The sequence below is a fragment of the Oncorhynchus masou genome, unplaced genomic scaffold (assembly GCF_036934945.1).
Source record: "Oncorhynchus masou masou isolate Uvic2021 unplaced genomic scaffold, UVic_Omas_1.1 unplaced_scaffold_1210, whole genome shotgun sequence".
Taxonomy (NCBI): domain Eukaryota; kingdom Metazoa; phylum Chordata; class Actinopteri; order Salmoniformes; family Salmonidae; genus Oncorhynchus; species Oncorhynchus masou.
The window spans coordinates 152,727-179,445 of record NW_027001889.1 but is presented as its reverse complement, the minus strand read 5'-3'; the positions used below and the strand labels follow the sequence as shown (position 1 = coordinate 179,445).

Below are 26,719 nucleotides of genomic sequence, written 5' to 3'. Positions count from 1 at the left end.
GTGGTTGAAGTAGATGATAAAGTTGTTGTAGGAGCTGCAGTTGTTGTAGGTGTAGCTGTTGTGGTCGTCGTAGGAGCTGAAGTTGTAGTTGTTGTAGAAGGTGCTGCAGTCACTGTGGTCGTTAGAACAGCAGCTGTTGTCGTAGGAGCTGCACTGCTTGTCGTAATAGGTTCTGGAGTTGTAGGAGCAGCAGTTGTTGTAGTTAGAGCTGCAGTGGCTGTCGAAGAGGCAGCTGCTGTGGTTGAAGTGGACGCTAAAGTTGTTGTAGGAGCTACAGTTGTTGTAGTTGCTGCTGTTGTGGTTGTCGTAGGAGCAGCAGGAGCTGTAGTGGTTTGTAGGTTCTGGAGTTGTAGTGGTCGTTTGAGCAGCAGTTGTTGTAGTTGCAGTGGTTGTTGTAGAGGCAGCTGCTGTGGTTGAAGTAGATGATAAAGTTGTTGTAGGAGCTGCAGTTGTCGTGGGAGCTACAGTTGTTGTAGGTGAAGCTGTTGTGATTGTCGTAGAAGCTGAAATTGTAGTTGTTGTAGAAGGTGCTGCAGTCACTTCGGTCGTTAGAACAGCAGCTGTTGTCGTAGGAGCTGCACTGCTTGTCGTAATAGGTTCTGGAGTTGCAGTGGTCGTAGGAGCAGCAGTTGTTGTAGTTAGAGCTGCAGTGGCTGTCGAAGAGGCAGCTGCTGTGGTTGAAGTGGATGCTAAAGTTGTTGTAGGAGCTACAGTTGTTGTAGTTGCTGCTGTTGTGGTTGTTGTAGGAGCTGAAGTTGTAGTTGTAGCAGGAGCTGTAGTGGTTGTCGTAATAGGTTCTGGAGTTGTAGTGGTCGTTTGAGCAGCAGTTGTTGTAGTTAGAGCTGCAGTGGTTGTTGTAGAGGCAGCTGCTGTGGTTGAAGTAGATGATAAAGTTGTTGTAGGAGCTGCAGTTGTCGTGGGAGCTACAGTTGTTGTAGGTGTAGCTGTTGTGGTTGTCGTAGGAGCTGAAGTTGTAGTTGTTGTAGAAGGTGCTGCAGTCACTGTGGTGAGAACAGGTTCTGGAGTTGTATGAGAACAGCAGTTGTTGTTAGAGCTGCAGTGGCTGTCGAAGAGGGAGCTGCTGTGGTTGAAGTGGACGCTAAAGTTGTTGTAGGAGCTGCAGTTGTCGTGGGAGCTACAGTTGTTGTAGGTGTCACTGTTGTGGTTGTCGTAGGAGGTGAAGTTGTAGTTGTTGTAGCAGGAGCTGCAGTGGTTGTCGTAATAGGTTCTGGATTTGTAGTGGTCGTTTGAGCAGCAGTTGTTGTAGTTAGAGCTGCAGTGGTTGTTGTAGAGGCAGCTGCTGTGGTTGAAGCAGATGATAAAGTTGTTGTAGGACCTGCAGTTGTTGTAGTTGCTGTTGTTGTGGTTGTCGTAGGAGCTGAAGTTGTAGTTGTTGTAGAAGGTGCTGCAGTCACTGTGGTCGTTAGAACAGCAGTTGTTGTCGTAGGAGCTGCACTGGTTGTCGTAATAGGTTCTGGAATTGCAGTGGTCGTAGGAGCAGCAGTTGTTGTAGTTAGAGCTGCAGTGGCTGTTGAAGAGGCAGCTGCTGTGGTTGAAGTGGACGCTAAAGTTGGTGTAGGAGCTACAGTTGTTGTCGTTGCTGTTGTTGTGGTTGTCGTAGGAGCTGAAGTTGTAGTTGTAGCAGGAGCTGCAGTGGTTGTTGTAATAGGTTCTGGAGTTGTAGTGGTCGTTTGAGCAGCAGTTGTTGTAGTTAGAGCTGCAGTGGCTGTCGAAGAGGCAGCTGCTGTGGTTGAAGTGGACGCTAAAGTTGTTGTAGGAGCTGCAGTTGTCGTGGGAGCTACAGTTGTTGTAGGTGTCACTGTTGTGGTTGTCGTAGGAGGTAAAGTTGTAGTTGTTGTAGCAGGAGCTGCAGTGGTTGTCGTAATAGGTTCTGGAGTTGTAGTGGTCGTTTGAGCAGCAGTTGTTGTAGTTAGAGCTGCAGAAGTTGTCGTAGAGGCAGCTGCTGTGGTTGAAGTAGATGATAAAGTTGTTGTAGGAGCTGCAGTTGTCATGGGAGCTACAGTTGTTGTAGGTGAAGCTGTTGTGATTGTCGTAGAAGCTGAAATTGTAGTTGTTGTAGAAGGTGCTGCAGTCACTTCGGTCGTTAGAACAGCAGCTGTTGTCGTAGGAGCTGCACTGCTTGTCGTAATAGGTTCTGGGGTTGCAGTGGTCGTAGGAGCAGCAGTTGTTGTAGTTAGAGCTGCAGAAGTTGTCGTAGAGGCAGCTGCTGTGGTTGAAGTAGATGATAAAGTTGTTGTAGGAGCTGCAGTTGTTGTAGGTGTAGCTGTTGTGGTCGTCGTAGGAGCTGAAGTTGTAGTTGTTGTAGAAGGTGCTGCAGTCACTGTGGTCGTTAGAACAGCAGCTGTTGTCGTAGGAGCTGCACTGCTTGTCGTAATAGGTTCTGGAGTTGCAGTGGTCGTAGGAGCAGCAGTTGTTGTAGTTAGAGCTGCAGTGGCTGTCGAAGAGGCAGCTGCTGTGGTTGAAGTGGACGCTAAAGTTGTTGTAGGAGCTACAGTTGTTGTAGTTGCTGCTGTTGTGGTTGTTGTAGGAGCTGAAGTTGTAGTTGTAGCAGGAGCTGTAGTGGTTGTCGTAATAGGTTCTGGAGTTGTAGTGGTCGTTTGAGCAGCAGTTGTTGTAGTTAGAGCTGCAGTGGTTGTTGTAGAGGCAGCTGCTGTGGTTGAAGTAGATGATAAAGTTGTTGTAGGAGCTGCAGTTGTCATGGGAGCTATAGTTGTTGTAGGTGAAGCTGTTGTGGTTGTCGTAGGAGCTGAAGTTGTAGTTGTTGTAGAAGGTGCTGCAGTCACTTCGGTCGTTAGAACAGCAGCTGTTGTCGTAGGAGCTGCACTGGTTGTCGTAATAGGTTCTGGAGTTGCAGTGGTCGTAGGAGCAGCAGTTGTTGTAGTTAGAGCTGCAGTGGTTGTTGAAGAGGCAGCTGCTGTGGTTGAAGTAGATGATAAAGTTGTTGTAGGAGCTGCAGTTGTTGTAGTTGCTGCTGTTGTGGTTGTTGTGGAGCTGAAGTTGTAGTGATTGTCGCAGGAGCTGAGTGGTTGTCGTAATAGGTTCTGGAGTTTGTTGTAGCAGCAGTTGTTGTAGTTAGAGCTGCAGTGGTTGTTAGAAGCTGCTGTGGTTGAAGTAGATGATAAAGTTGTTGTAGGAGCTGCAGTTGTCGTGGGAGCTACAGTTGTTGTAGCTGTTGTGGTTTCTGGAGTTGCAGTGGTCACTGTAGAGAACAGCAGTTGTTGTAGTTAGAGCTGCAGTGGCTGTCGAAGAGTCAGCTGCTGTGGTTGAAGTGGATGCTAAAGTTGTTGTAGGAGCTACAGTTGTTGTAGTTGCTGCTGTTGTGGTTGTTGTAGGAGCTGAAGTTGTAGTTGTAGCAGGAGCTGCAGTGGTTGTCGTAATAGGTTCTGGAGTTGTAGTGGTCGTTTGAGCAGCAGTTGTTGTAGTTAGAGCTGCAGTGGTTGTTGTAGAGGCAGCTGCTGTGGTTGAAGTAGATGATAAAGTTGTTGTAGGAGCTGCAGTTGTTGTAGTTGTGTAGCTGTTGTTGTGGTTGTCGTAGGAGCTGAAGTTGTAGTTGTTGTAGAAGGTGCTGCAGTCACTGTGGTCGTTAGAACAGCAGTTGTTGTCGTAGGAGCTGCACTGGTTGTCGTAATAGGTTCTGGAGTTGCAGTGGTCGTAGGAGCAGCAGTTGTTGTAGTTAGAGCTGCAGTGGCTGTGAAGAGGCAGCTGCTGTGGTTGAAGTGGACGCTAAAGTTGTGTAGGAGCTACAGTTGTTGTAGTTGCTGTTGTTGTGGTTGTCGTAGGAGCTGAAGTTGTAGTTGTAGCAGGAGCTGTAGTGGTTGTTGTAATAGGTTCTGGAGTTGCAGTGGTCGTTTGAGCAGCAGTTGTTGTAGTTAGAGCTGCAGTGGCTGTCGAAGAGGCAGCTGCTGTGGTTGAAGTAGATGATAAAGTTGTTGTAGGAGAGCTGGGAGCTACAGTTGTTGTAGGTGTCACTGTTGTGGTTGTCGTAGGAGCTGAAGTTGTAGTTGTTGTAGCAGGAGCTGCAGTGGTTGTCGTAATAGGTTCTGGAGTTGTAGTGGTCGTTTGAGCAGCAGTTGTTGTAGTTAGAGCTGCACTGCTTGTCGTAGAGGCAGCTGCTGTGGTTGAAGTAGATGATAAAGTTGTTGTAGGAGCTGCAGTTGTATGGGAGCTACAGTTGTTGTAGGTGAAGCTGTTGTGATTGTGGTAGAAGCTGAAATTGTAGTTGTTGTAGAAGGTGCTGCAGTCACTGTGGTCGTTAGAACAGCAGCTGTTGTCGTAGGAGCTGCACTGCTTGTCGTAATAGGTTCTGGGGTTGCAGTGGTCGTAGGAGCAGCAGTTGTTGTAGTTAGAGCTGCAGTGGTTGTCGTAGAGGCAGCTGCTGTGGTTGAAGTAGATGATAAAGTTGTTGTAGGAGCTGCAGTTGTTGTAGGTGTAGCTGTTGTGGTCGTCGTAGGAGCTGAAGTTGTAGTTGTTGTAGAAGGTGCTGCAGTCACTGTGGTCGTTAGAACAGCAGCTGTTGTCGTAGGAGCTGCACTGCTTGTCGTAATAGGTTCTGGAGTTGCAGTGGTCGTAGGAGCAGCAGTTGTTGTAGTTAGAGCTGCAGTGGCTGTCGAAGAGGCAGCTGCTGTGGTTGAAGTGGACGCTAAAGTTGTTGTAGGAGCTACAGTTGTTGTAGTTGCTGCTGTTGTGGTTGTTGTAGGAGCTGAAGTTGTAGTTGTAGCAGGAGCTGTAGTGGTTGTCGTAATAGGTTCTGGAGTTGTAGTGGTCGTTTGAGCAGCAGTTGTTGTAGTTAGAGCTGCAGTGGTTGTTGTAGAGGCAGCTGCTGTGGTTGAAGTAGATGATAAAGTTGTTGTAGGAGCTGCAGTTGTCGTGGGAGCTACAGTTGTTGTAGGTGTAGCTGTTGTGGTTGTGGTACGAGCTGAAGTTGTAGTTGTTGTAGAAGGTGCTGCAGTCACTGTGGTCGTGAGAACAGCAGTTGTTGTTGTAAGAGCTGCACTGGTTATCGCAATAGGTTCTGGAGTTGCAGTGGTCGTAGGAGCAGCAGTTGTTGTAGTTAGAGCTGCAGTGGTTGTTGTAGAGGCAGCTGCTGTGGTTGAAGTAGATGATAAAGTTGTTGTAGGAGCTGCAGTTGTCATGGGAGCTATAGTTGTTGTAGGTGAAGCTGTTGTGATTGTCGTAGAAGCTGAAATTGTAGTTGTTGTAGAAGGTGCTGCAGTCACTGTGGTCGTAGAACAGCAGCTGTTGTCGTAGGAGCTGCACTGCTTGTCGTAATAGGTTCTGGAGTTGCAGTGGTCGTAGGAGCAGCAGTTGTTGTAGTTAGAGCTGCAGTGGCTGTCGAAGAGGCAGCTGCTGTGGTTGAAGTGGATGCTAAAGTTGTTGTAGGAGCTACAGTTGTTGTAGTTGCTGCTGTTGTGGTTGTTGTAGGAGCTGAAGTTGTAGTTGTAGCAGGAGCTGTAGTGGTTGTCGTAATAGGTTCTGGAGTTGTAGTGGTCGTTTGAGCAGCAGTTGTTGTAGTTAGAGCTGCAGTGGTTGTTGTAGAGGCAGCTGCTGTGGTTGAAGTAGATGATAAAGTTGTTGTAGGAGCTGCAGTTGTCGTGGGAGCTACAGTTGTTGTAGGTGTAGCTGTTGTGGTTGTCGTAGGAGCTGAAGTTGTAGTTGTTGTAGAAGGTGCTGCAGTCACTGTGGTCGTGAGAACAGCAGTTGTTGTCGTAAGAGCTGCACTGGTTATCGCAATAGGTTCTGGAGTTGCAGTGGTCGTAGGAGCAGCAGTTGTTGTAGTTAGAGCTGCAGTGGCTGTCGAAGAGGCAGCTGCTGTGGTTGAAGTGAACGCTAAAGTTGTTGTAGGAGCTACAGTTGTTGTAGTTGCTGTTGTTGTGGTTGTCGTAGGAGCTGAAGTTGTAGTTGTTGTAGAAGGTGCTGCAGTCAGCTGTGTGGTCGTTGAACAGCAGCTGTTGTGTAGGAGCTGCACTGCTTGTCGTAATAGGTTCTGGAGTTGCAGTGGTCGTAGGAGCTACAGTTGTTGTAGGTGTAGCTGTTGTGGTTGTGGTACGAGCTGAAGTTGTAGTTGTTGTAGAAGGTGCTGCAGTCACTGTGGTCTGAGAACAGCAGTTGTTGTCGTAAGAGCTGCACTGGTTATCGCAATAGGTTCTGGAGTTGCAGTGGTCGTAGGAGCAGCAGTTGTTGTAGTTAGAGCTGCAGTGGTTGTTGTAGAGGCAGCTGCTGTGGTTGAAGTAGATGATAAAGTTGTTGTAGGAGCTGCAGTTGTCATGGGAGCTACAGTTGTTGTAGTGTAGCTGTTGTGATTGTCGTAGAAGCTGAAATTGTAGTTGTTGTAGAAGGTGCTGCAGTCACTTCGGTCGTTAGAACAGCAGTTGTTGTCGTAGTAGAGCTGCACTGCTTGTCGTAATAGGTTCTGGAGTTGCAGTGGTCGTAGGAGCAGCAGTTGTTGTAGTTAGAGCTGCAGTGGCTGTCGAAGAGGCAGCTGCTGTGGTTGAAGTGGATGCTAAAGTTGTTGTAGGAGCTACAGTTGTTGTAGTTGCTGCTGTTGTGGTTGTTGTAGGAGCTGAAGTTGTAGTTGTAGCAGGAGCTGTAGTGGTTGTCGTAATAGGTTCTGGAGTTGTAGTGGTCGTTTGAGCAGCAGTTGTTGTAGTTAGAGCTGCAGTGGTTGTTGTAGAGGCAGCTGCTGTGGTTGAAGTAGATGATAAAGTTGTTGTAGGAGCTGCAGTTGTCGTGGGAGCTACAGTTGTTGTAGGTGTAGCTGTTGTGGTTGTCGTAGGAGCTGAAGTTGTAGTTGTTGTAGAAGGTGCTGCAGTCACTGTGGTCGTGAGAACAGCAGTTGTTGTCGTAAGAGCTGCACTGGTTATCGCAATAGGTTCTGGAGTTGCAGTGGTCGTAGGAGCAGCAGTTGTTGTAGTTAGAGCTGCAGTGGCTGTCGAAGAGGCAGCTGCTGTGGTTGAAGTGAACGCTAAAGTTGTTGTAGGAGCTACAGTTGTTGTAGTTGCTGTTGTTGTGGTTGTCGTAGGAGCTGAAGTTGTAGTTGTAGCAGGAGCTGTAGTGGTTGTCGTAATAGGTTCTGGAGTTGTAGTGGTCGTTTGAGCAGCAGTTGTTGTAGTTAGAGCTGCAGTGGTTGTCGTAGAGGCAGCTGCTGTGGTTGAAGTAGATGATAAAGTTGTTGTAGGAGCTGCAGTTGTTGTAGGTGTAGCTGTTGTGGTGTCGTAGGAGCTGAAGTTGTAGTTGTTGTAGAAGGTGCTGCAGTCACTGTGGTTTTAGAACAGCAGCTGTTGTCGTAGGAGCTAATAGGTTCTGGAGTTGCAGTGGTCGTAGGAGCTACAGTTGTTGTAGGTGTAGCAGTAGGAGCTGAAGTTGTAGTTGTTGTAGAAGGTGCTGCAGTCACTGTGGTCGTGTAGAACAGCAGCTGTTGTCGTAAGAGCTGCACTGGTTATCGCAATAGGTTCTGGAGTTGCAGTGGTCGTAGGAGCAGCAGTTGTGGTAGTTAGAGCTGCAGTGGCTGTCGAAGAGGCAGCTGCTGTGGTTGAAGTAGATGATAAAGTTGTTGTAGGAGCTGCAGTTGTCGTGGGAGCTACAGTTGTTGTAGGTGAAACTGTTGTGTTGTGGTAGAAGCTGAAATTGTAGTTGTTGTAGAAGGTGCTGCAGTCAGTGGTGTTAGAACAGCAGCTGTTGTCGTAGGAGCTGGTTGTCGTAATAGGTTCTGGAGTTGCAGTGGTCGTAGGAGCAGCAGTTGTTGTAGTTAGAGCTGCAGTGGTTGTCGAAGAGGCAGCTGCTGTGGTTGAAGTGGATGCTAAAGTTGTTGTAGGAGCTACAGTTGTTGTAGTTGCTGCTGTTGTGGTTGTTGTAGGAGCTGAAGTTGTAGTTGTAGCAGGAGCTGTAGTGGTTGTCGTAATAGGTTCTGGAGTTGTAGTGGTCGTTTGAGCAGCAGTTGTTGTCATAGAGGCAGCTGCTGTGGTTGAAGTAGATGATAAAGTTGTTGTAGGAGCTAAAGTTGTTGTAGTTGCTGTTGTTGTGGTTGTCGTAGGAGCTGAAGTTGTTGTTGTAGCAGGAGCTGCAGTGGTTGTCGTAATAGGTTCTGGAGTTGTAGTGGTCGTTTGAGCAGCAGTTGTTGTAGTTAGAACTGCAGTGTTGTTGTAGAGGCATCTGCTGTGGTTGAAGTAGATGATAAAGTTGTTGTAGGAGCTGCAGTTGTCGTGGGAGCTACAGTTGTTGTAGGTGTAGCTGTTGTGGTTGTCGTAGGAGCTGAAGTTGTAGTTGTTGTAGAAGGTGCTGCAGTCACTGTGGTCGTGAGAACAGCAGTTGTTGTCGTAAGAGCTGCACTGGTTATCGCAATAGGTTCTGGAGTTGCAGTGGTCGTAGGAGCAGCAGTTGTTGTAGTTAGAGCTGCAGTGGCTGTCGAAGAGGCAGCTGCTGTGGTTGAAGTGAACGCTAAAGTTGTTGTAGGAGCTACAGTTGTTGTAGTTGCTGTTGTTGTGGTTGTCGTAGGAGCTGAAGTTGTAGTTGTAGCAGGAGCTGTAGTGGTTGTCGTAATAGGTTCTGGAGTTGTAGTGGTCGTTTGAGCAGCAGTTGTTGTAGTTAGAGCTGCAGTGGTTGTCGTAGAGGCAGCTGCTGTGGTTGAAGTAGATGATAAAGTTGTTGTAGGAGCTGCAGTTGTCGTGGGAGCTACAGTTGTTGTAGCTGTTGTGGTTGTCGTAGGAGCTGAAGATGTAGTTGTTGTAGCAGGAGCTGCAGTGGTTGTCGTAATAGGTTCTGGAGTTGTAGTGGTCGTTTGAGCAGCAGTTGTTGTAGTTAGAGCTGCAGTGGTTGTCGTAGAGGCAGCTGCTGTGGTTGAAGTAGATGATAAAGTTGTTGTAGGAGCTGCAGTTGTCGTGGGAGCTACAAGTTGTTGTAGGTGTATCTGTTGTGGTTGTTGTAGGAGCTGAAGATGTAGTTGTTGTAGCAGGAGCTGCAGTGGTTGTCGTAATAGGTTCTGGAGTTGTAGTGGTCGTTTGAGCAGCAGTTGTTGTAGTTAGAGCTGCAGTGGTTGTCGTAGAGGCAGCTGCTGTGGTTGAAGTGAATGATAAAGTTGTTGTAGGAGCTGCAGTTGTTGTAGCTGTTGTGGTTGTCGTAGGAGCTGAAGTTGTAGTTGTTGTAGAAGGTGCTGCAGTCACTGTGGTCGTGAGAACAGCAGTTGTTGTCGTAGGAGCTGCACTGGTTGTCGCAATAGGTTCTGGAGTTGCAGTGGTCGTAGGAGCAGCAGTTGTTGTAGGTGTAGCTGTTGTGGTTGTCGTAGGAGCTGAAGATGTAGTTGTTGTAGCAGGAGCTGCAGTGGTTGTCGTAATAGGTTCTGGAGTTGTAGTGGTCGTTTGAGCAGCAGTTGTTGTAGTTAGAGCTGCAGTGGTTGTCGTAGAGGCAGCTGCTGTGGTTGAAGTAGATGATAAAGTTGTTGTAGGAGCTGCAGTTGTCGTGGGAGCTACAGTTGTTGTAGCTGTTGTGGTTGTCGTAGGAGCTGAAGATGTAGTTGTTGTAGCAGGAGCTGCAGTGGTTGTCGTAATAGGTTCTGGAGTTGTAGTGGTCGTTTGAGCAGCAGTTGTTGTAGTTAGAGCTGCAGTGGTTGTCGTAGAGGCAGCTGCTGTGGTTGAAGTGAATGATAAAGTTGTTGTAGGAGCTGCAGTTGTTGTAGCTGTTGTGGTTGTCGTAGGAGCTGAAGTTGTCATTATTGTAGAATGTGCTGCAGTCACTGTGGTCGTTAGAACAGCAGTTGTTGTTGTTGGAGCTGCACTGGTTGTCGTAGTAGGTTGTGTAGTTACAGTGGTCGTAGGAGCAGCAGTTGTTGGAGGTGCTGTTGTTGTGGTTGTTGTCGGAGCTGAAGTTGTAGTTGTTGTAGTTGTTGTAGCAGGAGCTGCAGTGGTTGTCGTAATAGGTTCTGGAGCTGAAGTGGTCGTAGGAGCAGCAGTTTTTGTTGTTAGGGCTGCAGTGGTTGTCGTAGATGCTAAAGCTGTTGTAGGAGCTGCAGTTGTCGTGGGAGCTACAGTTTTTGGAGGTGCTGTTGTTGTGGTTGTCGTAGGAGCTGAAGTTATAATTGCTGTAGCAGGAGCTGCAGTGGTTGTTGTAATAGGTTCTAGAGTTATAGTGGTCGTTGGAGCAGCAATTGTTGTAGTTAGAGCTGCTGTGGTTGTCGTAGATGCAGCTGCTGTGGTTGACGTAGAAGTTACAGTTGTTGTATCAGGAGCTGTAGTTGTGATTGTTGTAGTAAGTACAGCAGGTGGAGTGGTCGTGGGAGATACAGTTGTAGGAACTGCAGGTTTTGTAGTAGGTGCTATTGTTGTGGTTGTCGTAGGAGCTGAAGTTGTCGTTGTTGTAGAAGGTGCTGTAGTCACTGTGGTCGTTAGAACAGCAGATGTTGTAGTAGGAGCTGCAGTTGTCGTGGCAGCTACAGTTGTTGTAGGTGCTGTTGTTGTGGTTGTCGTAGGAGCTGAAGTTGTAGTTGTTGTAGCAGGAACTGCAGTGGTTGTCGTAATAGGTTCTGGAGCTGTAGTGGTCGTAGGAGCAGCAGTTGTTGTTGTTAGGGCTGCATTGGTTGTTGTAGATGCTATAGCTGTTGTAGGAGCTGCAGTTGTCATGGCAGCTACAGTTGTTGTAGGTGCTGTTGTTGTGGTTGTCGTAGGAGCTGAAGTTGTAGTTGTTGTAGTAGGAGTTGCAGTGGTTGTCGTAATAGGTTCTGGAGCTGTAGTGGTCGTAGGAACAGCAGTTGTTGTTGTCAGGGCTGCAGTGGTTGTCGTAGATGCTATAGCTGTTGTAGGAGCTGCAGTTGTCGTGGCAGCTACAGTTGTTGTAGGTGCTGTTGTTGTGGTTGTCGTAGGAGCTGAAGTTGTCGTTATTGTAGAAGGTGCTGCAGTCACTGTGGTCGTTAGAACAGCAGTTGTTGTAGTAGGAGCTGCACTGGTTGTCGTAGTAGATTGTGGAGTTACAGTGGTCGTAGGAGCAGCAGTTGTTGGAGGTGCTGTTGTTGTGGTTGTTGTCGGAGCTGAAGTTGTAGTTGTTGTAGCAGGAACTGCAGTGTTTGTCGTAATAGGTTCTGGAGCTGTAGTGGTTGTAGGAGCAGCAGTTGTTGTTGTTAGGGCTGCATTGGTTGTTGTAGATGCTATAGCTGTTGTAGGAGCTGCAGTTTTCATGGCAGCTACAGTTGTTGTAGGTGCTGTTGTTGTGGTTGTCGTAGGAGCTGAAGTTGTAGTTGTTGTAGTAGGAGTTGCAGTGGTTGTCGTAATAGGTTCTGGAGCTGTAGTGGTCGTAGGAACAGCAGTTGTTGTTGTCAGGGCTGCAGTGGTTGTCGTAGATGCTAAAGCTGTTGTAGGAGCTGCAGTTGTCGTGGCAGCTACAGTTGTTGTAGGTGCTGTTGTTGTGGTTGTCGTAGGAGCTGAAGTTGTCGTTATTGTAGAAGGTGCTGCAGTCACTGTGGTCGTTAGAACAGCAGTTGTTGTAGTAGGAGCTGCACTGGTTGTCGTAGTAGATTGTGGAGTTACAGTGGTCGTAGGAGCAGCAGTTGTTGGAGGTGCTGTTGTTGTGGTTGTTGTCGGAGCTGAAGTTGTAGTTGTTGTAGCAGGAACTGCAGTGTTTGTCGTAATAGGTTCTGGAGCTGTAGTGGTCGTAGGAGCAGCAGTTGTTGTTGTTAGGGCTGCATTGGTTGTTGTAGATGCTATAGCTGTTGTAGGAGCTGCAGTTGTCATGGCAGCTACAGTTGTTGTAGGTGCTGTTGTTGTGGTTGTCGTAGGAGCTGAAGTTGTAGTTGTAGTAGGAGTTGCAGTGGTTGTCGTAATAGGTTCTGGAGCTGTAGTGGTTGTAGGAACAGCAGTTGTTGTTGTCAGGGCTTCAGTGGTTGTCGTAGATGCTAAAGCTGTTGTAGGAGCTGCAGTTGTCGTGGGAGCTACAGCTGTTGGAGGTGCTGTTGTTGTGGTTGTCGTAGGAGCTGAAGTTGTAGTTGTTGTAGCAGGAACTGCAGTGTTTGTCGTAATAGGTTCTGGAGCTGTAGTGGTCGTAGGAGCAGCAGTTGTTGTTGTTAGGGCTGCATTGGTTGTTGTAGATGCTATAGCTGTTGTAGGAGCTGCAGTTTTCATGGCAGCTACAGTTGTTGTAGGTGCTGTTGTTGTGGTTGTCGTAGGAGCTGAAGTTGTAGTTGTTGTAGTAGGAGTTGCAGTGGTTGTCGTAATAGGTTCTGGAGCTGTAGTGGTCGTAGGAACAGCAGTTGTTGTTGTCAGGGCTGCAGTGGTTGTCGTAGATGCTAAAGCTGTTGTAGGAGCTGCAGTTGTCGTGGGAGCTACAGCTGTTGGAGGTGCTGTTGTTGTGGTTGTCGTAGGAGCTGAAGTTGTAGTTGTTGTAGCAGGAACTGCAGTGTTTGTCGTAAGAGGTTCTGGAGCTGTAGTGGTCGTAGGAGCAGCAGTTGTTGTTGTTAGGGCTGCATTGGTTGTTGTAGATGCTATAGCTGTTGTAGGAGCTGCAGTTGTCATGGCAGCTACAGTTGTTGTAGGTGCTGTTGTTGTGGTTGTCGTAGGAGCTGAAGTTGTAGTTGTAGTAGGAGTTGCAGTGGTTGTCGTAATAGGTTCTGGAGCTGTAGTGGTTGTAGGAACAGCAGTTGTTGTTGTCAGGGCTTCAGTGGTTGTCGTAGATGCTAAAGCTGTTGTAGGAGCTGCAGTTGTCGTGGGAGCTACAGCTGTTGGAGGTGCTGTTGTTGTGGTTGTCGTAGGAGCTGAAGTTGTAGTTGTTGTAGCAGGAACTGCAGTGTTTGTCGTAATAGGTTCTAGAGCTGTAGTGGTCGTAGGAGCAGCAGTTGTTGTTGTTAGGGCTGCATTGGTTGTTGTAGATGCTATAGCTGTTGTAGGAGCTGCAGTTGTCATGGCAGCTACAGTTGTTGTAGGTGCTGTTGTTGTGGTTGTCGTAGGAGCTGAAGTTGTAGTTGTTGTAGCAGGAGCTGCAGTGGTTGCAGTAATAGGTTCTGGAGCTGTAGTGGTCGTAGGAGCAGCAGTTGTTGTTGTTAGGGCTGCAGTGGTTGTCGTAGATGCTAAAGCTGTTGTAAGAGCTGCAGTTGTTGTGGGAGCTACAGCTGTTGGAGGTGCTGTTGTTGTGGTTGTCGTATGAGCTGGAGTTGTAGTTGTTGTAGCAGGAGCTGAAGTGGTTGTTGTAATAGGTTCTGGAGCTGTAGTGGTCGTAGGAGCAGCAGTTGTTGTTGTTAGGGCTGCATTGGTTGCCGTAGATGCTAAAGCTGTTGCAGGAGCTGCAGTTGTCGTGGCAGCTACAGTTGTTGTAGGTGCTGTTGTTGTGGTTGTCGTAGGAGCTGAAGTTGTCGTTATTGTAGAAGGTGCTGCAGTCACTGTGGTCATTAGAACAGCAGTTGTTGTAGTAGGAGCTGCAGTGGTTGAAGTAGTAGGTTGTGGAGTTACAGTGGTCGTAGGAGTAGCAGTTGTTGGAGGTGCTGTTGTTGTGGTTGTTGTCGGAGCTGAAGTTGTAGTTGTTGTAGCAGGAGCTGCAGTGGTTGCCGTAATAGGTTCTGGAGCTGTAGTGGTCGTAGGAGCAGCAGTTGTTGTTGTTAGGGCTGCATTGGTTGCCGTAGATGCTAAAGCTGTTGCAGGAGCTGCAGTTGTCGTGGCAGCTACAGTTGTTGTAGGTGCTGTTGTTGTGGTTGTCGTAGGAGCTGAAGTTGTAGTTGTAGCAGGAGCTGTAGTGGTTGTCGTAATAGGTTCTGGAGTTGTAGTGGTCGTTTGAGCAGCAGTTGTTGTAGTTAGAGCTGCAGAAGTTGTCGTAGAGGCAGCTGCTGTGGTTGAAGTAGATGATAAAGTTGTTGTAGGAGCTGCAGTTGTTGTAGGTGTAGCTGTTGTGGTCGTCGTAGGAGCTGAAGTTGTAGTTGTTGTAGAAGGTGCTGCAGTCACTGTGGTTTTTAGAACAGCAGCTGTTGTCGTAGGAGCTGCACTGCTTGTCGTAATAGGTTCTGGAGTTGCAGTGGTCGTAGGATCTACAGTTGTTGTAGGTGTAGCTGTTGTGGTTGTGGTACGAGCTGAAGTTGTAGTTGTTGTAGAAGGTGCTGCAGTCACTGTGGTCGTTAGAACAGCAGCTGTTGTCGTAAGAGCTGCACTGGTTATCGCAATAGGTTCTGGAGTTGCAGTGGTCGTAGGAGCAGCAGTTGTGGTAGTTAGAGCTGCAGTGGCTGTCGAAGAGGCAGCTGCTGTGGTTGAAGTAGATGATAAAGTTGTTGTAGGAGCTGCAGTTGTCGTGGGAGCTACAGTTGTTGTAGGTGAAACTGTTGTGATTGTCGTAGAAGCTGAAATTGTAGTTGTTGTAGAAGGTGCTGCAGTCACTTCGGTCGTTAGAACAGCAGCTGTTGTCGTAGGAGCTGCACTGCTTGTCGTAATAGGTTCTGGAGTTGCAGTGGTCGTAGGAGCAGCAGTTGTTGTAGTTAGAGCTGCAGTGGCTGTCGAAGAGGCAGCTGCTGTGGTTGAAGTGGATGCTAAAGTTGTTGTAGGAGCTACAGTTGTTGTAGTTGCTGCTGTTGTGGTTGTTGTAGGAGCTGAAGTTGTAGTTGTAGCAGGAGCTGTAGTGGTTGTCGTAATAGGTTCTGGAGTTGTAGTGGTCGTTTGAGCAGCAGTTGTTGTAGTTAGAGCTGCAGTGGTTGTTGTAGAGGCAGCTGCTGTGGTTGAAGTAGATGATAAAGTTGTTGTAGGAGCTGCAGTTGTCGTGGGAGCTACAGTTGTTGTAGGTGTAGCTGTTGTGGTTGTCGTAGGAGCTGAAGTTGTAGTTGTTGTAGAAGGTGCTGCAGTCACTGTGGTCGTGAAAACAGCAGTTGTTGTCGTAGGAGCTGCACTGGTTATCGCAATAGGTTCTGGAGTTGCAGTGGTCGTAGGAGCAGCAGTTGTTGTAGGTGTAGCTGTTGTGGTTGTCGTAGGAGTTGAAGATGTAGTTGTTGTAGCAGGAGCTGCAGTGGTTGTCGTAATAGGTTCTGGAGTTGTAGTGGTCGTTTGAGCAGCAGTTGTTGTCATAGAGGCAGCTGCTGTGGTTGAAGTAGATGATAAAGTTGTTGTAGGAGCTAAAGTTGTTGTAGTTGCTGTTGTTGTGGTTGTCGTAGGAGCTGTAGTTGTAGTTGTAGCAGGAGCTGTAGTGGTTGTCGCAATAGGTTCTGGAGTTGTAGTGGTCGTTTGAGCAGCAGTTGTTGTAGTTAGAACTGCAGTGTTCGTTGTAGAGGCATCTGCTGTGGTTGAAGTAGATGATAAAGTTGTTGTAGGAGCTGCAGTTGTCGTGGGAGCTACAGTTGTTGTAGGTGTAGCTGTTGTGGTTGTCGTAGGAGCTGAAGTTGTAGTTGTTGTAGAAGGTGCTGCAGTCACTGTGGTCGTGAGAACAGCAGTTGTTGTCGTAAGAGCTGCACTGGTTATCGCAATAGGTTCTGGAGTTGCAGTGGTCGTAGGAGCAGCAGTTGTTGTAGTTAGAGCTGCAGTGGCTGTCGAAGAGGCAGCTGCTGTGGTTGAAGTGAACGCTAAAGTTGTTGTAGGAGCTACAGTTGTTGTAGTTGCTGTTGTTGTGGTTGTCGTAGAAGCTGAAGTTGTAGTTGTAGCAGGAGCTGTAGTGGTTGTCGTAATAGGTTCTGGAGTTGTAGTGGTCGTTTGAGCAGCAGTTGTTGTAGTTAGAGCTGCAGTGGTTGTCGTAGAGGCAGCTGCTGTGGTTGAAGTAGATGATAAAGTTGTTGTAGGAGCTGCAGTTGTCGTGGGAGCTACAGTTGTTGTAGCTGTTGTGGTTGTCGTAGGAGCTGAAGATGTAGTTGTTGTAGCAGGAGCTGCAGTGGTTGTCGTAATAGGTTCTGGAGTTGTAGTGGTCGTTTGAGCAGCAGTTGTTGTAGTTAGAGCTGCAGTGGTTGTCGTAGAGGCAGCTGCTGTGGTTGAAGTAGATGATAAAGTTGTTGTAGGAGCTGCAGTTGTCGTGGGAGCTACAGTTGTTGTAGGTGTATCTGTTGTGGTTGTTGTAGGAGCTGAAGATGTAGTTGTTGTAGCAGGAGCTGCAGTGGTTGTCGTAATAGGTTCTGGAGTTGTAGTGGTCGTTTGAGCAGCAGTTGTTGTAGTTAGAGCTGCAGTGGTTGTCGTAGAGGCAGCTGCTGTGGTTGAAGTGAATGATAAAGTTGTTGTAGGAGCTGCAGTTGTTGTAGCTGTTGTGGTTGTCGTAGGAGCTGAAGTTGTAGTTGTTGTAGAAGGTGCTGCAGTCACTGTGGTCGTGAGAACAGCAGTTGTTGTCGTAGGAGCTGCACTGGTTATCGCAATAGGTTCTGGAGTTGCAGTGGTCGTAGGAGCAGCAGTTGTTGTAGGTGTAGCTGTTGTGGTTGTCGTAGGAGCTGAAGATGTAGTTGTTGTAGCAGGAGCTGCAGTGGTTGTCGTAATAGGTTCTGGAGTTGTAGTGGTCGTTTGAGCAGCAGTTGTTGAAGTTAGAGCTGCAGTGGTTGTCGTAGAGGCAGCTGCTGTGGTTGAAGTAGATGATAAAGTTGTTGTAGGAGCTGCAGTTGTCGTGGGAGCTACAGTTGTTGTAGCTGTTGTGGTTGTCGTAGGAGCTGAAGATGTAGTTGTTGTAGCAGGAGCTGCAGTGGTTGTCGTAATAGGTTCTGGAGTTGTAGTGGTCGTTTGAGCAGCAGTTGTTGTAGTTAGAGCTGCAGTGGTTGTCGTAGAGGCAGCTGCTGTGGTTGAAGTGAATGATAAAGTTGTTGTAGGAGCTGCAGTTGTTGTAGCTGTTGTGGTTGTCGTAGGAGCTGAAGTTGTCATTATTGTAGAATGTGCTGCAGTCACTGTGGTCGTTAGAACAGCAGTTGTTGTTGTTGGAGCTGCACTGGTTGTCGTAGTAGGTTGTGTAGTTACAGTGGTCGTAGGAGCAGCAGTTGTTGGAGGTGCTGTTGTTGTGGTTGTTGTCGGAGCTGAAGTTGTAGTTGTTGTAGTTGTTGTAGCAGGAGCTGCAGTGGTTGTCGTAATAGGTTCTGGAGCTGAAGTGGTCGTAGGAGCAGCAGTTTTTGTTGTTAGGGCTGCAGTGGTTGTCGTAGATGCTAAAGCTGTTGTAGGAGCTGCAGTTGTCGTGGGAGCTACAGTTTTTGGAGGTGCTGTTGTTGTGGTTGTCGTAGGAGCTGAAGTTATAATTGCTGTAGCAGGAGCTGCAGTGGTTGTTGTAATAGGTTCTAGAGTTATAGTGGTCGTTGGAGCAGCAATTGTTGTAGTTAGAGCTGCTGTGGTTGTCGTAGATGCAGCTGCTGTGGTTGACGTAGAAGTTACAGTTGTTGTATCAGGAGCTGTAGTTGTGATTGTTGTAGTAAGTACAGCAGGTGGAGTGGTCGTGGGAGATACAGTTGTAGGAACTGCAGGTTTTGTAGTAGGTGCTATTGTTGTGGTTGTCGTAGGAGCTGAAGTTGTCGTTGTTGTAGAAGGTGCTGTAGTCACTGTGGTCGTTAGAACAGCAGATGTTGTAGTAGGAGCTGCAGTTGTCGTGGCAGCTACAGTTGTTGTAGGTGCTGTTGTTGTGGTTGTCGTAGGAGCTGAAGTTGTAGTTGTTGTAGCAGGAACTGCAGTGGTTGTCGTAATAGGTTCTGGAGCTGTAGTGGTCGTAGGAGCAGCAGTTGTTGTTGTTAGGGCTGCATTGGTTGTTGTAGATGCTATAGCTGTTGTAGGAGCTGCAGTTGTCATGGCAGCTACAGTTGTTGTAGGTGCTGTTGTTGTGGTTGTCGTAGGAGCTGAAGTTGTAGTTGTTGTAGTAGGAGTTGCAGTGGTTGTCGTAATAGGTTCTGGAGCTGTAGTGGTCGTAGGAACAGCAGTTGTTGTTGTCAGGGCTGCAGTGGTTGTCGTAGATGCTATAGCTGTTGTAGGAGCTGCAGTTGTCGTGGCAGCTACAGTTGTTGTAGGTGCTGTTGTTGTGGTTGTCGTAGGAGCTGAAGTTGTCGTTATTGTAGAAGGTGCTGCAGTCACTGTGGTCGTTAGAACAGCAGTTGTTGTAGTAGGAGCTGCACTGGTTGTCGTAGTAGATTGTGGAGTTACAGTGGTCGTAGGAGCAGCAGTTGTTGGAGGTGCTGTTGTTGTGGTTGTTGTCGGAGCTGAAGTTGTAGTTGTTGTAGCAGGAACTGCAGTGTTTGTCGTAATAGGTTCTGGAGCTGTAGTGGTTGTAGGAGCAGCAGTTGTTGTTGTTAGGGCTGCATTGGTTGTTGTAGATGCTATAGCTGTTGTAGGAGCTGCAGTTTTCATGGCAGCTACAGTTGTTGTAGGTGCTGTTGTTGTGGTTGTCGTAGGAGCTGAAGTTGTAGTTGTTGTAGTAGGAGTTGCAGTGGTTGTCGTAATAGGTTCTGGAGCTGTAGTGGTCGTAGGAACAGCAGTTGTTGTTGTCAGGGCTGCAGTGGTTGTCGTAGATGCTAAAGCTGTTGTAGGAGCTGCAGTTGTCGTGGCAGCTACAGTTGTTGTAGGTGCTGTTGTTGTGGTTGTCGTAGGAGCTGAAGTTGTCGTTATTGTAGAAGGTGCTGCAGTCACTGTGGTCGTTAGAACAGCAGTTGTTGTAGTAGGAGCTGCACTGGTTGTCGTAGTAGATTGTGGAGTTACAGTGGTCGTAGGAGCAGCAGTTGTTGGAGGTGCTGTTGTTGTGGTTGTTGTCGGAGCTGAAGTTGTAGTTGTTGTAGCAGGAACTGCAGTGTTTGTCGTAATAGGTTCTGGAGCTGTAGTGGTCGTAGGAGCAGCAGTTGTTGTTGTTAGGGCTGCATTGGTTGTTGTAGATGCTATAGCTGTTGTAGGAGCTGCAGTTGTCATGGCAGCTACAGTTGTTGTAGGTGCTGTTGTTGTGGTTGTCGTAGGAGCTGAAGTTGTAGTTGTAGTAGGAGTTGCAGTGGTTGTCGTAATAGGTTCTGGAGCTGTAGTGGTTGTAGGAACAGCAGTTGTTGTTGTCAGGGCTTCAGTGGTTGTCGTAGATGCTAAAGCTGTTGTAGGAGCTGCAGTTGTCGTGGGAGCTACAGCTGTTGGAGGTGCTGTTGTTGTGGTTGTCGTAGGAGCTGAAGTTGTAGTTGTTGTAGCAGGAACTGCAGTGTTTGTCGTAATAGGTTCTGGAGCTGTAGTGGTCGTAGGAGCAGCAGTTGTTGTTGTTAGGGCTGCATTGGTTGTTGTAGATGCTATAGCTGTTGTAGGAGCTGCAGTTTTCATGGCAGCTACAGTTGTTGTAGGTGCTGTTGTTGTGGTTGTCGTAGGAGCTGAAGTTGTAGTTGTTGTAGTAGGAGTTGCAGTGGTTGTCGTAATAGGTTCTGGAGCTGTAGTGGTCGTAGGAACAGCAGTTGTTGTTGTCAGGGCTGCAGTGGTTGTCGTAGATGCTAAAGCTGTTGTAGGAGCTGCAGTTGTCGTGGGAGCTACAGCTGTTGGAGGTGCTGTTGTTGTGGTTGTCGTAGGAGCTGAAGTTGTAGTTGTTGTAGCAGGAACTGCAGTGTTTGTCGTAAGAGGTTCTGGAGCTGTAGTGGTCGTAGGAGCAGCAGTTGTTGTTGTTAGGGCTGCATTGGTTGTTGTAGATGCTATAGCTGTTGTAGGAGCTGCAGTTGTCATGGCAGCTACAGTTGTTGTAGGTGCTGTTGTTGTGGTTGTCGTAGGAGCTGAAGTTGTAGTTGTAGTAGGAGTTGCAGTGGTTGTCGTAATAGGTTCTGGAGCTGTAGTGGTTGTAGGAACAGCAGTTGTTGTTGTCAGGGCTTCAGTGGTTGTCGTAGATGCTAAAGCTGTTGTAGGAGCTGCAGTTGTCGTGGGAGCTACAGCTGTTGGAGGTGCTGTTGTTGTGGTTGTCGTAGGAGCTGAAGTTGTAGTTGTTGTAGCAGGAACTGCAGTGTTTGTCGTAATAGGTTCTAGAGCTGTAGTGGTCGTAGGAGCAGCAGTTGTTGTTGTTAGGGCTGCATTGGTTGTTGTAGATGCTATAGCTGTTGTAGGAGCTGCAGTTGTCATGGCAGCTACAGTTGTTGTAGGTGCTGTTGTTGTGGTTGTCGTAGGAGCTGAAGTTGTAGTTGTAGTAGGAGTTGCAGTGGTTGTCATAATAGGTTCTGGAGCTGTAGTGGTCGTAGGAACAGCAGTTGTTTTTGTCAAGGCTGCAGTGGTTGTCGTAGATGCTAAAGCTTTTGTAAGAGCTGCAGTTGTCGTGGGAGCTACAGCTGTTGGAGGTGCTGTTGTTGTGGTTGTCGTAGGAGCTGAAGTTGTAGTTGTAGTAGGAGTTGCAGTGGTTGTCGTAATAGGTTCTGGAGCTGTAGTGGTTGTAGGAACAGCAGTTGTTGTTGTCAGGGCTTCAGTGGTTGTCGTAGATGCTAAAGCTGTTGTAGGAGCTGCAGTTGTCGTGGGAGCTACAGCTGTTGGAGGTGCTGTTGTTGTGGTTGTCGTAGGAGCTGAAGTTGTAGTTGTTGTAGCAGGAACTGCAGTGTTTGTCGTAATAGGTTCTGGAGCTGTAGTGGTCGTAGGAGCAGCAGTTGTTGTTGTTAGGGCTGCATTGGTTGTTGTAGATGCTATAGCTGTTGTAGGAGCTGCAGTTTTCATGGCAGCTACAGTTGTTGTAGGTGCTGTTGTTGTGGTTGTCGTAGGAGCTGAAGTTGTAGTTGTTGTAGTAGGAGTTGCAGTGGTTGTCGTAATAGGTTCTGGAGCTGTAGTGGTCGTAGGAACAGCAGTTGTTGTTGTCAGGGCTGCAGTGGTTGTCGTAGATGCTAAAGCTGTTGTAGGAGCTGCAGTTGTCGTGGGAGCTACAGCTGTTGGAGGTGCTGTTGTTGTGGTTGTCGTAGGAGCTGAAGTTGTAGTTGTTGTAGCAGGAACTGCAGTGTTTGTCGTAAGAGGTTCTGGAGCTGTAGTGGTCGTAGGAGCAGCAGTTGTTGTTGTTAGGGCTGCATTGGTTGTTGTAGATGCTATAGCTGTTGTAGGAGCTGCAGTTGTCATGGCAGCTACAGTTGTTGTAGGTGCTGTTGTTGTGGTTGTCGTAGGAGCTGAAGTTGTAGTTGTAGTAGGAGTTGCAGTGGTTGTCGTAATAGGTTCTGGAGCTGTAGTGGTTGTAGGAACAGCAGTTGTTGTTGTCAGGGCTTCAGTGGTTGTCGTAGATGCTAAAGCTGTTGTAGGAGCTGCAGTTGTCGTGGGAGCTACAGCTGTTGGAGGTGCTGTTGTTGTGGTTGTCGTAGGAGCTGAAGTTGTAGTTGTTGTAGCAGGAACTGCAGTGTTTGTCGTAATAGGTTCTAGAGCTGTAGTGGTCGTAGGAGCAGCAGTTGTTGTTGTTAGGGCTGCATTGGTTGTTGTAGATGCTATAGCTGTTGTAGGAGCTGCAGTTGTCATGGCAGCTACAGTTGTTGTAGGTGCTGTTGTTGTGGTTGTCGTAGGAGCTGAAGTTGTAGTTGTTGTAGCAGGAGCTGCAGTGGTTGCAGTAATAGGTTCTGGAGCTGTAGTGGTCGTAGGAGCAGCAGTTGTTGTTGTTAGGGCTGCAGTGGTTGTCGTAGATGCTAAAGCTGTTGTAAGAGCTGCAGTTGTTGTGGGAGCTACAGCTGTTGGAGGTGCTGTTGTTGTGGTTGTCGTATGAGCTGGAGTTGTAGTTGTTGTAGCAGGAGCTGAAGTGGTTGTTGTAATAGGTTCTGGAGCTGTAGTGGTCGTAGGAGCAGCAGTTGTTGTTGTTAGGGCTGCATTGGTTGCCGTAGATGCTAAAGCTGTTGCAGGAGCTGCAGTTGTCGTGGCAGCTACAGTTGTTGTAGGTGCTGTTGTTGTGGTTGTCGTAGGAGCTGAAGTTGTCGTTATTGTAGAAGGTGCTGCAGTCACTGTGGTCATTAGAACAGCAGTTGTTGTAGTAGGAGCTGCAGTGGTTGAAGTAGTAGGTTGTGGAGTTACAGTGGTCGTAGGAGTAGCAGTTGTTGGAGGTGCTGTTGTTGTGGTTGTTGTCGGAGCTGAAGTTGTAGTTGTTGTAGCAGGAGCTGCAGTGGTTGCCGTAATAGGTTCTGGAGCTGTAGTGGTCGTAGGAGCAGCAGTTGTTGTTGTTAGGGCTGCATTGGTTGCCGTAGATGCTAAAGCTGTTGCAGGAGCTGCAGTTGTCGTGGCAGCTACAGTTGTTGTAGGTGCTGTTGTTGTGGTTGTCGTAGGAGCTGAAGTTGTCGTTATTGTAGAAGGTGCTGCAGTCACTGTGGTCATTAGAACAGCAGTTGTTGTAGTAGGAGCTGCAGTGGTTGAAGTAGTAGGTTGTGGAGTTACAGTGGTCGTAGGAGTAGCAGTTGTTGGAGGTGCTGTTGTTGTGGTTGTTGTCGGAGCTGAAGTTGTAGTTGTTGTAGCAGGAGCTGCAGTGGTTGCCGTAATAGGTTCTGGAGCTGTAGTGGTCGTAGGAGAAGCAGTTGTTGTTGTTAGGGCTGCAGTGGTTGTCGTAGATGCTAAAGCTGTTGTATGTAGCAGCAGTTGTCGTGGGAGCTACAGTTGTTGGAGGTGCTGTTGTTGTGGTTCTTGTAGGAGCAGAAGTTGTAGTTGTTGTAGCAGGAGCTGCAGTGGTTGTCGTAATAGGTTCTGGAGCTGTAGTGGTCGTAGGAACAGCAGTTGTTGTTGTTAGGGCTGCAGTGGTTGTCGTAGATGCTAAAGCTGTTGTAGGAGCTGCAGTTGTCGTGGGAGCTACAGCTGTTGGAGGTGCTGTTGTTGTGGTTGTCGTAGGAGCTGAAGTTGTAGTTGTTGTAGCAGGAACTGCAGTGTTTGTCGTAATAGGTTCTAGAGCTGTAGTGGTCGTAGGAGCAGCAGTTGTTGTTGTTAGGGCTGCATTGGTTGTTGTAGATGCTATAGCTGTTGTAGGAGCTGCAGTTGTCATTGCAGCTACAGTTGTTGTAGGTGCTGTTGTTGTGGTTGTCGTAGGAGCTGAAGTTGTAGTTGTTGTAGCAGGAGCTGCAGTGGTTGCAGTAATAGGTTCTGGAGCTGTAGTGGTCGTAGGAGCAGCAGTTGTTGTTGTTAGGGCTGCAGTGGTTGTCGTAGATGCTAAAGCTGTTGTAAGAGCTGCAGTTGTTGTGGGAGCTACAGCTGTTGGAGGTGCTGTTGTTGTGGTTGTCGTATGAGCTGGAGTTGTAGTTGTTGTAGCAGGAGCTGAAGTGGTTGTTGTAATAGTTTCTGGAGCTGTAGTGGTCGTAGGAGCAGCAGTTGTTGTTGTTAGGGCTGCATTGGTTGCCGTAGATGCTAAAGCTGTTGTAGGAGCTGCAGTTGTCGTGGCAGCTACAGTTGTTGTAGGTGCTGTTGTTGTGGTTGTCGTAGGAGCTGAAGTTGTCGTTATTGTAGAAGGTGCTGCAGTCACTGTGGTCATTAGAACAGCAGTTGTTGTAGTAGGAGCTGCACTGGTTGAAGTAGTAGGTTGTGGAGTTACAGTGGTCGTAGGAGCAGCAGTTGTCGGAGGTGCTGTTGTTGTGGTTGTTGTCGGAGCTGAAGTTGTAGTTGTTGTAGCAGGAGCTGCAGTGGTTGCCGTAATAGGTTCTGGAGCTGTAGTGGTCGTAGGAGAAGCAGTTGTTGTTGTTAGGGCTGCAGTGGTTGTCGTAGATGCTAAAGCTGTTGTAGGAGCAGCAGTTGTCGTGGGAGCTACAGTTGTTGGAGGTGCTGTTGTTGTGGTTGTCGTAGGAGCTGAAGTTGTAGTTGTTGTAGCAGGAGCTGCTGTGGTTGCCGTAATAGGTTCTGGAGCTGTACTGGTCGTAGGAGCAGCAGTTGTTGTTGTTAGGGCTGCAGTGGTTGTCGTAGATGCTAAAGCTGTTGTAGGAGCAGCAGTTGTCATGGGAGCTACAGTTGTTGGAGGTTCTGTTGCTGTGGTTGTCGTAGGAGCTGAAGTTGTAATTGTTGTAGCAGGAGCTGCAGTGGTTGTTGTAATAGTTTCTAGAGTTGTAGTGGTCGTTGGAGCAGCAATTGTTGTAGTTAGAGCTGCTGTGGTTGTCGTAGATGCAGCTGCTGTGGTTGACGTAGAAGTTACAGTTGTTGTATCAGGAGCTGTAGTTGTGATTGTTGTAGTAAGTACAGCAGGTGGATTGGTCGTGGGAGCTACAGTTGTAGGAACTGCAGGTTTTGTAGTAGGTGCTATTGTTGTGGTTGTCGTAGGAGCTGAAGTTGTCGTTGTTGTAGAAGGTGCTGCAGTCACTGTGGTCGTTAGAACAGCAGATGTTGTAGTAGGAGTTGCAGTGGTTGTCGTAATAGGTTCTGGAGCTGTAGTGGTCGTAGGAACAGCAGTTGTTGTTGTCAGGGCTGCAGTGGTTGTCGTAGATGCTAAAGCTGTTGTAAGAGCTGCAGTTGTCGTGGGAGCTACAGCTGTTGGATGTGCTGTTGTTGTGGTTGTCGTAGGAGCTGAAGTTGTCGTTATTGTAGAAGGTGCTGCAGTCACTGTGGTCGTTAGAACAGCAGTTGTTGTAGTAGGAGCTGCACTGGTTTTTTTAGTAGGTTGTGGAGTTACAGTGGTCGTAGGAGCAGCAGTTGTTGTAGGTGCTGTTGTTGTGGTTGTTGTCGGAGCTGAAGTTGTAGTTGTTGTAGCAGGAGCTGCAGTGGTTGCCGTAATAGGTTCTGGAGCTGTAGTAGTCGTAGGAGCAGCAGCTGTTGTTGTTAGGGCTGCAGTGGTTGTCGTAGATGCTAAAGCTGTTGTAAGAGCTGCAGTTGTCGTGGGAGCTACAGCTGTTGGAGGTGCTGTTGTTGTGGTTGTCGTAGGAGCTGAAGTTGTAGTTGTTGTAGCAGGAGCTGCAGTGGTTGTCGTAGTAGGTTCTGGAGCTGTAGTGGTCGTAGGAACAGCAGTTGTTGTTGTCAGGGCTGCATTGGTTGTCGTAGATGCTATAGCTGTTGTAGGAGCTGCAGTTGTCGTGGCAGCTACAGTTGTTGTAGGTGCTGTTGTTGTGGTTGTCGTAGGAGCTGAAGTTGTCGTTATTGTAGAAGGTGCTGCAGTCACTGTGGTCGTTAGAACAGCAGTTGTTGTAGTAGGAGCTGCACTGGTTGTCGTAGTAGGTTGTGGAGTTACAGTGGTCGTAGGAGCAGCAGTTGTCGGAGGTGCTGTTGTTGTGGTTGTTGTCGGAGCTGAAGTTGTAGTTGTTGTAGCAGGAGCTGCAGTGGTTGCCGTAATAGGTTCTGGAGCTGTAGTGGTCGTAGGAGCAGCAGTTGTTGTTGTTAGGGCTGCAGTGGTTGTCGTAGATGCTAAAGCTGTTGTAAGAGCTGCAGTTGTCGTGGGAGCTACAGTTGTTGGAGGTGCTGTTGTTGTGGTTGTCGTAGGAGCTGAAGTTGTAGTTGTTGTAGCAGGAGCTGCAGTGGTTGTTGTAATAGGTTCTAGAGTTGTAGTGGTCGTTGGAGCAGCAATTGTTGTAGTTAGAGCTGCTGTGGTTGTCGTAGATGCAGCAGCTGTGGTTGACGTAGAAGTTACAGTTGTTGTATCAGGAGCTGTAGTTGTGATTGTTGTAGTAAGTACAGCAGGTGGAGTGGTCATGGGAGCTACAGTTGTAGGAACTGCAGGTTTTGTAGTAGGTGCTATTGTTGCGGTTGTAGTAGGAGCTGAAGTTGTCATTGTTGTAGAAGGTGCTGCAGTCACTGTGGTCGTTAGAACAGCAGATGTTGTTGTAGGAGTTGCAGTGGATGTCGTAATAGGTTCTGGAGCTGTAGTGGTCGTAGGAACAGCAGTTGTTGTTGTCAGGGCTGCAGTGGTTGTCGTAGATGCTAAAGCCGTTGTAAGAGCTGCAGTTGTTGTGGGAGCTACAGCTGTTGGAGGTGCTGTTGTTGTGGTTGTTGTCGGAGCTGAAGTTGTAGTTGTTGTAGCAGGAGCTGCAGTGGTTGTTGTAATAGGTTCTAGAGTTGTAGTGGTCGTTGGAGCAGCAATTGTTGTAGTTAGAGCTGCTGTGGTTGTCGTAGATGCAGCAGCTGTGGTTGACGTAGAAGTTACAGTTGTTGTATCAGGAGCTGTAGTTGTGATTGTTGTAGTAAGTACAGCAGGTGGAGTGGTCATGGGAGCTACAGTTGTAGGAACTGCAGGTTTTGTAGTAGGTGCTATTGTTGCGGTTGTAGTAGGAGCTGAAGTTGTCATTGTTGTAGAAGGTGCTGCAGTCACTGTGGTCGTTAGAACAGCAGATGTTGTTGTAGGAGTTGCAGTGGATGTCGTAATAGGTTCTGGAGCTGTAGTGGTCGTAGGAACAGCAGTTGTTGTTGTCAGGGCTGCAGTGGTTGTCGTAGATGCTAAAGCCGTTGTAAGAGCTGCAGTTGTTGTGGGAGCTACAGCTGTTGGAGGTGCTGTTGTTGTGGTTGTTGTCGGAGCTGAAGTTGTAGTTGTTGTAGCAGGAGCTGCAGTGGTTGTCGTAGTAAGTTCTGGAGCTGTAGTGGTCGTAGGAGCAGCAGTTGTTGTTGTTAGGGCTGCATTGGTTGTCGTAGATGCTATAGCTGTTGTAGGAGCTGCAGTTGTCGTGGCAGCTACAGCTGTTGGAGGTGCTGTTGTTGTGGTTGTCGTAGGAGCTGAAGTTGTCGTTATTGTAGAAGGTGCTGCAGTCACTGTGGTCGTTAGAACAGCAGTTGTTGTAGTAGGAGCTGCACTGGTTGTTTTAGTAGGTTGTGGAGTTACAGTGGTCGTAGGAGCAGCAGTTGTTGTAGGTGCTGTTGTTGTGGTTGTTGTCGGAGCTGAAGTTGTAGTTGTTGTAGCAGGAGCTGCAGTGGTTGCCGTAATAGGTTCTGGAGCTGTAGTGGTTGTAGGAGCAGCAGTTGTTGTTAGGGCTGCAGTGGTTGTCGTAGAT

General features: G+C 48.0%; 3 protein-coding genes across 3 annotated transcripts; all 3 read right to left on the bottom strand.

Annotated features, from left to right (window-relative positions):
* Positions 1–271: 271 nt before the first annotated feature.
* On the bottom strand, positions 272–18,356 carry LOC135529921 (mucin-5AC-like; the record flags this gene model as incomplete). The annotated part of the gene is made up of 17 exons (XM_064958326.1): positions 272–580; positions 1,003–1,019; positions 1,869–2,284; positions 4,934–5,276; positions 5,699–5,829; positions 5,987–6,113; positions 6,834–6,964; positions 7,412–7,638; positions 8,148–8,345; positions 9,006–9,951; positions 10,210–10,237; positions 13,716–14,391; positions 14,529–14,649; positions 15,547–16,231; positions 16,853–17,016; positions 17,103–17,116; positions 17,535–18,356. Coding segments are annotated over 17 exons (5,355 nt in total), but the record flags the coding sequence as incomplete, so codon positions are not given.
* Positions 18,357–18,994: 638 nt separating this feature from the next.
* LOC135529920 (exocyst complex component 5-like) lies at positions 18,995–19,730 on the bottom strand (the record flags this gene model as incomplete). The annotated part of the gene is made up of 2 exons (XM_064958325.1): positions 18,995–19,093; positions 19,194–19,730. Coding segments are annotated over 2 exons (636 nt in total), but the record flags the coding sequence as incomplete, so codon positions are not given.
* Positions 19,731–20,740: 1,010 nt separating this feature from the next.
* On the bottom strand, positions 20,741–25,944 carry LOC135529919 (mucin-2-like). The gene is made up of 4 exons (XM_064958324.1): positions 25,871–25,944; positions 25,414–25,637; positions 23,764–24,386; positions 20,741–20,839 (listed from the first exon to the last, which is right to left on the bottom strand). The coding sequence occupies exons 1-4, from the start codon at positions 25,942–25,944 to the stop codon at positions 20,741–20,743; spliced, it is 1,020 nt and encodes a 339-aa protein (XP_064814396.1).
* Positions 25,945–26,719: the final 775 nt, after the last annotated feature.

Bases quoted from the DNA above. Each gene is read 5' to 3' on its own strand.
- LOC135529919 (XM_064958324.1), bottom strand. From the start codon at position 25,944: ATGACCACTCCACCTGCTGTACTTACTACAACAATCACAACTACAGCT. The intron at 25,638-25,870 runs GTCAACCACAGC...CAACCACTGCAG, and splicing joins ACAACAACTGTAACTTCTAC to CCCTGACAACAACAACTGCT. The intron at 20,840-23,763 runs GTAGCTCCCATG...CGACCACTACAG, and splicing joins CAACAGAACCTCCAACAACT to CTCCAGAACCTCTTACGACA.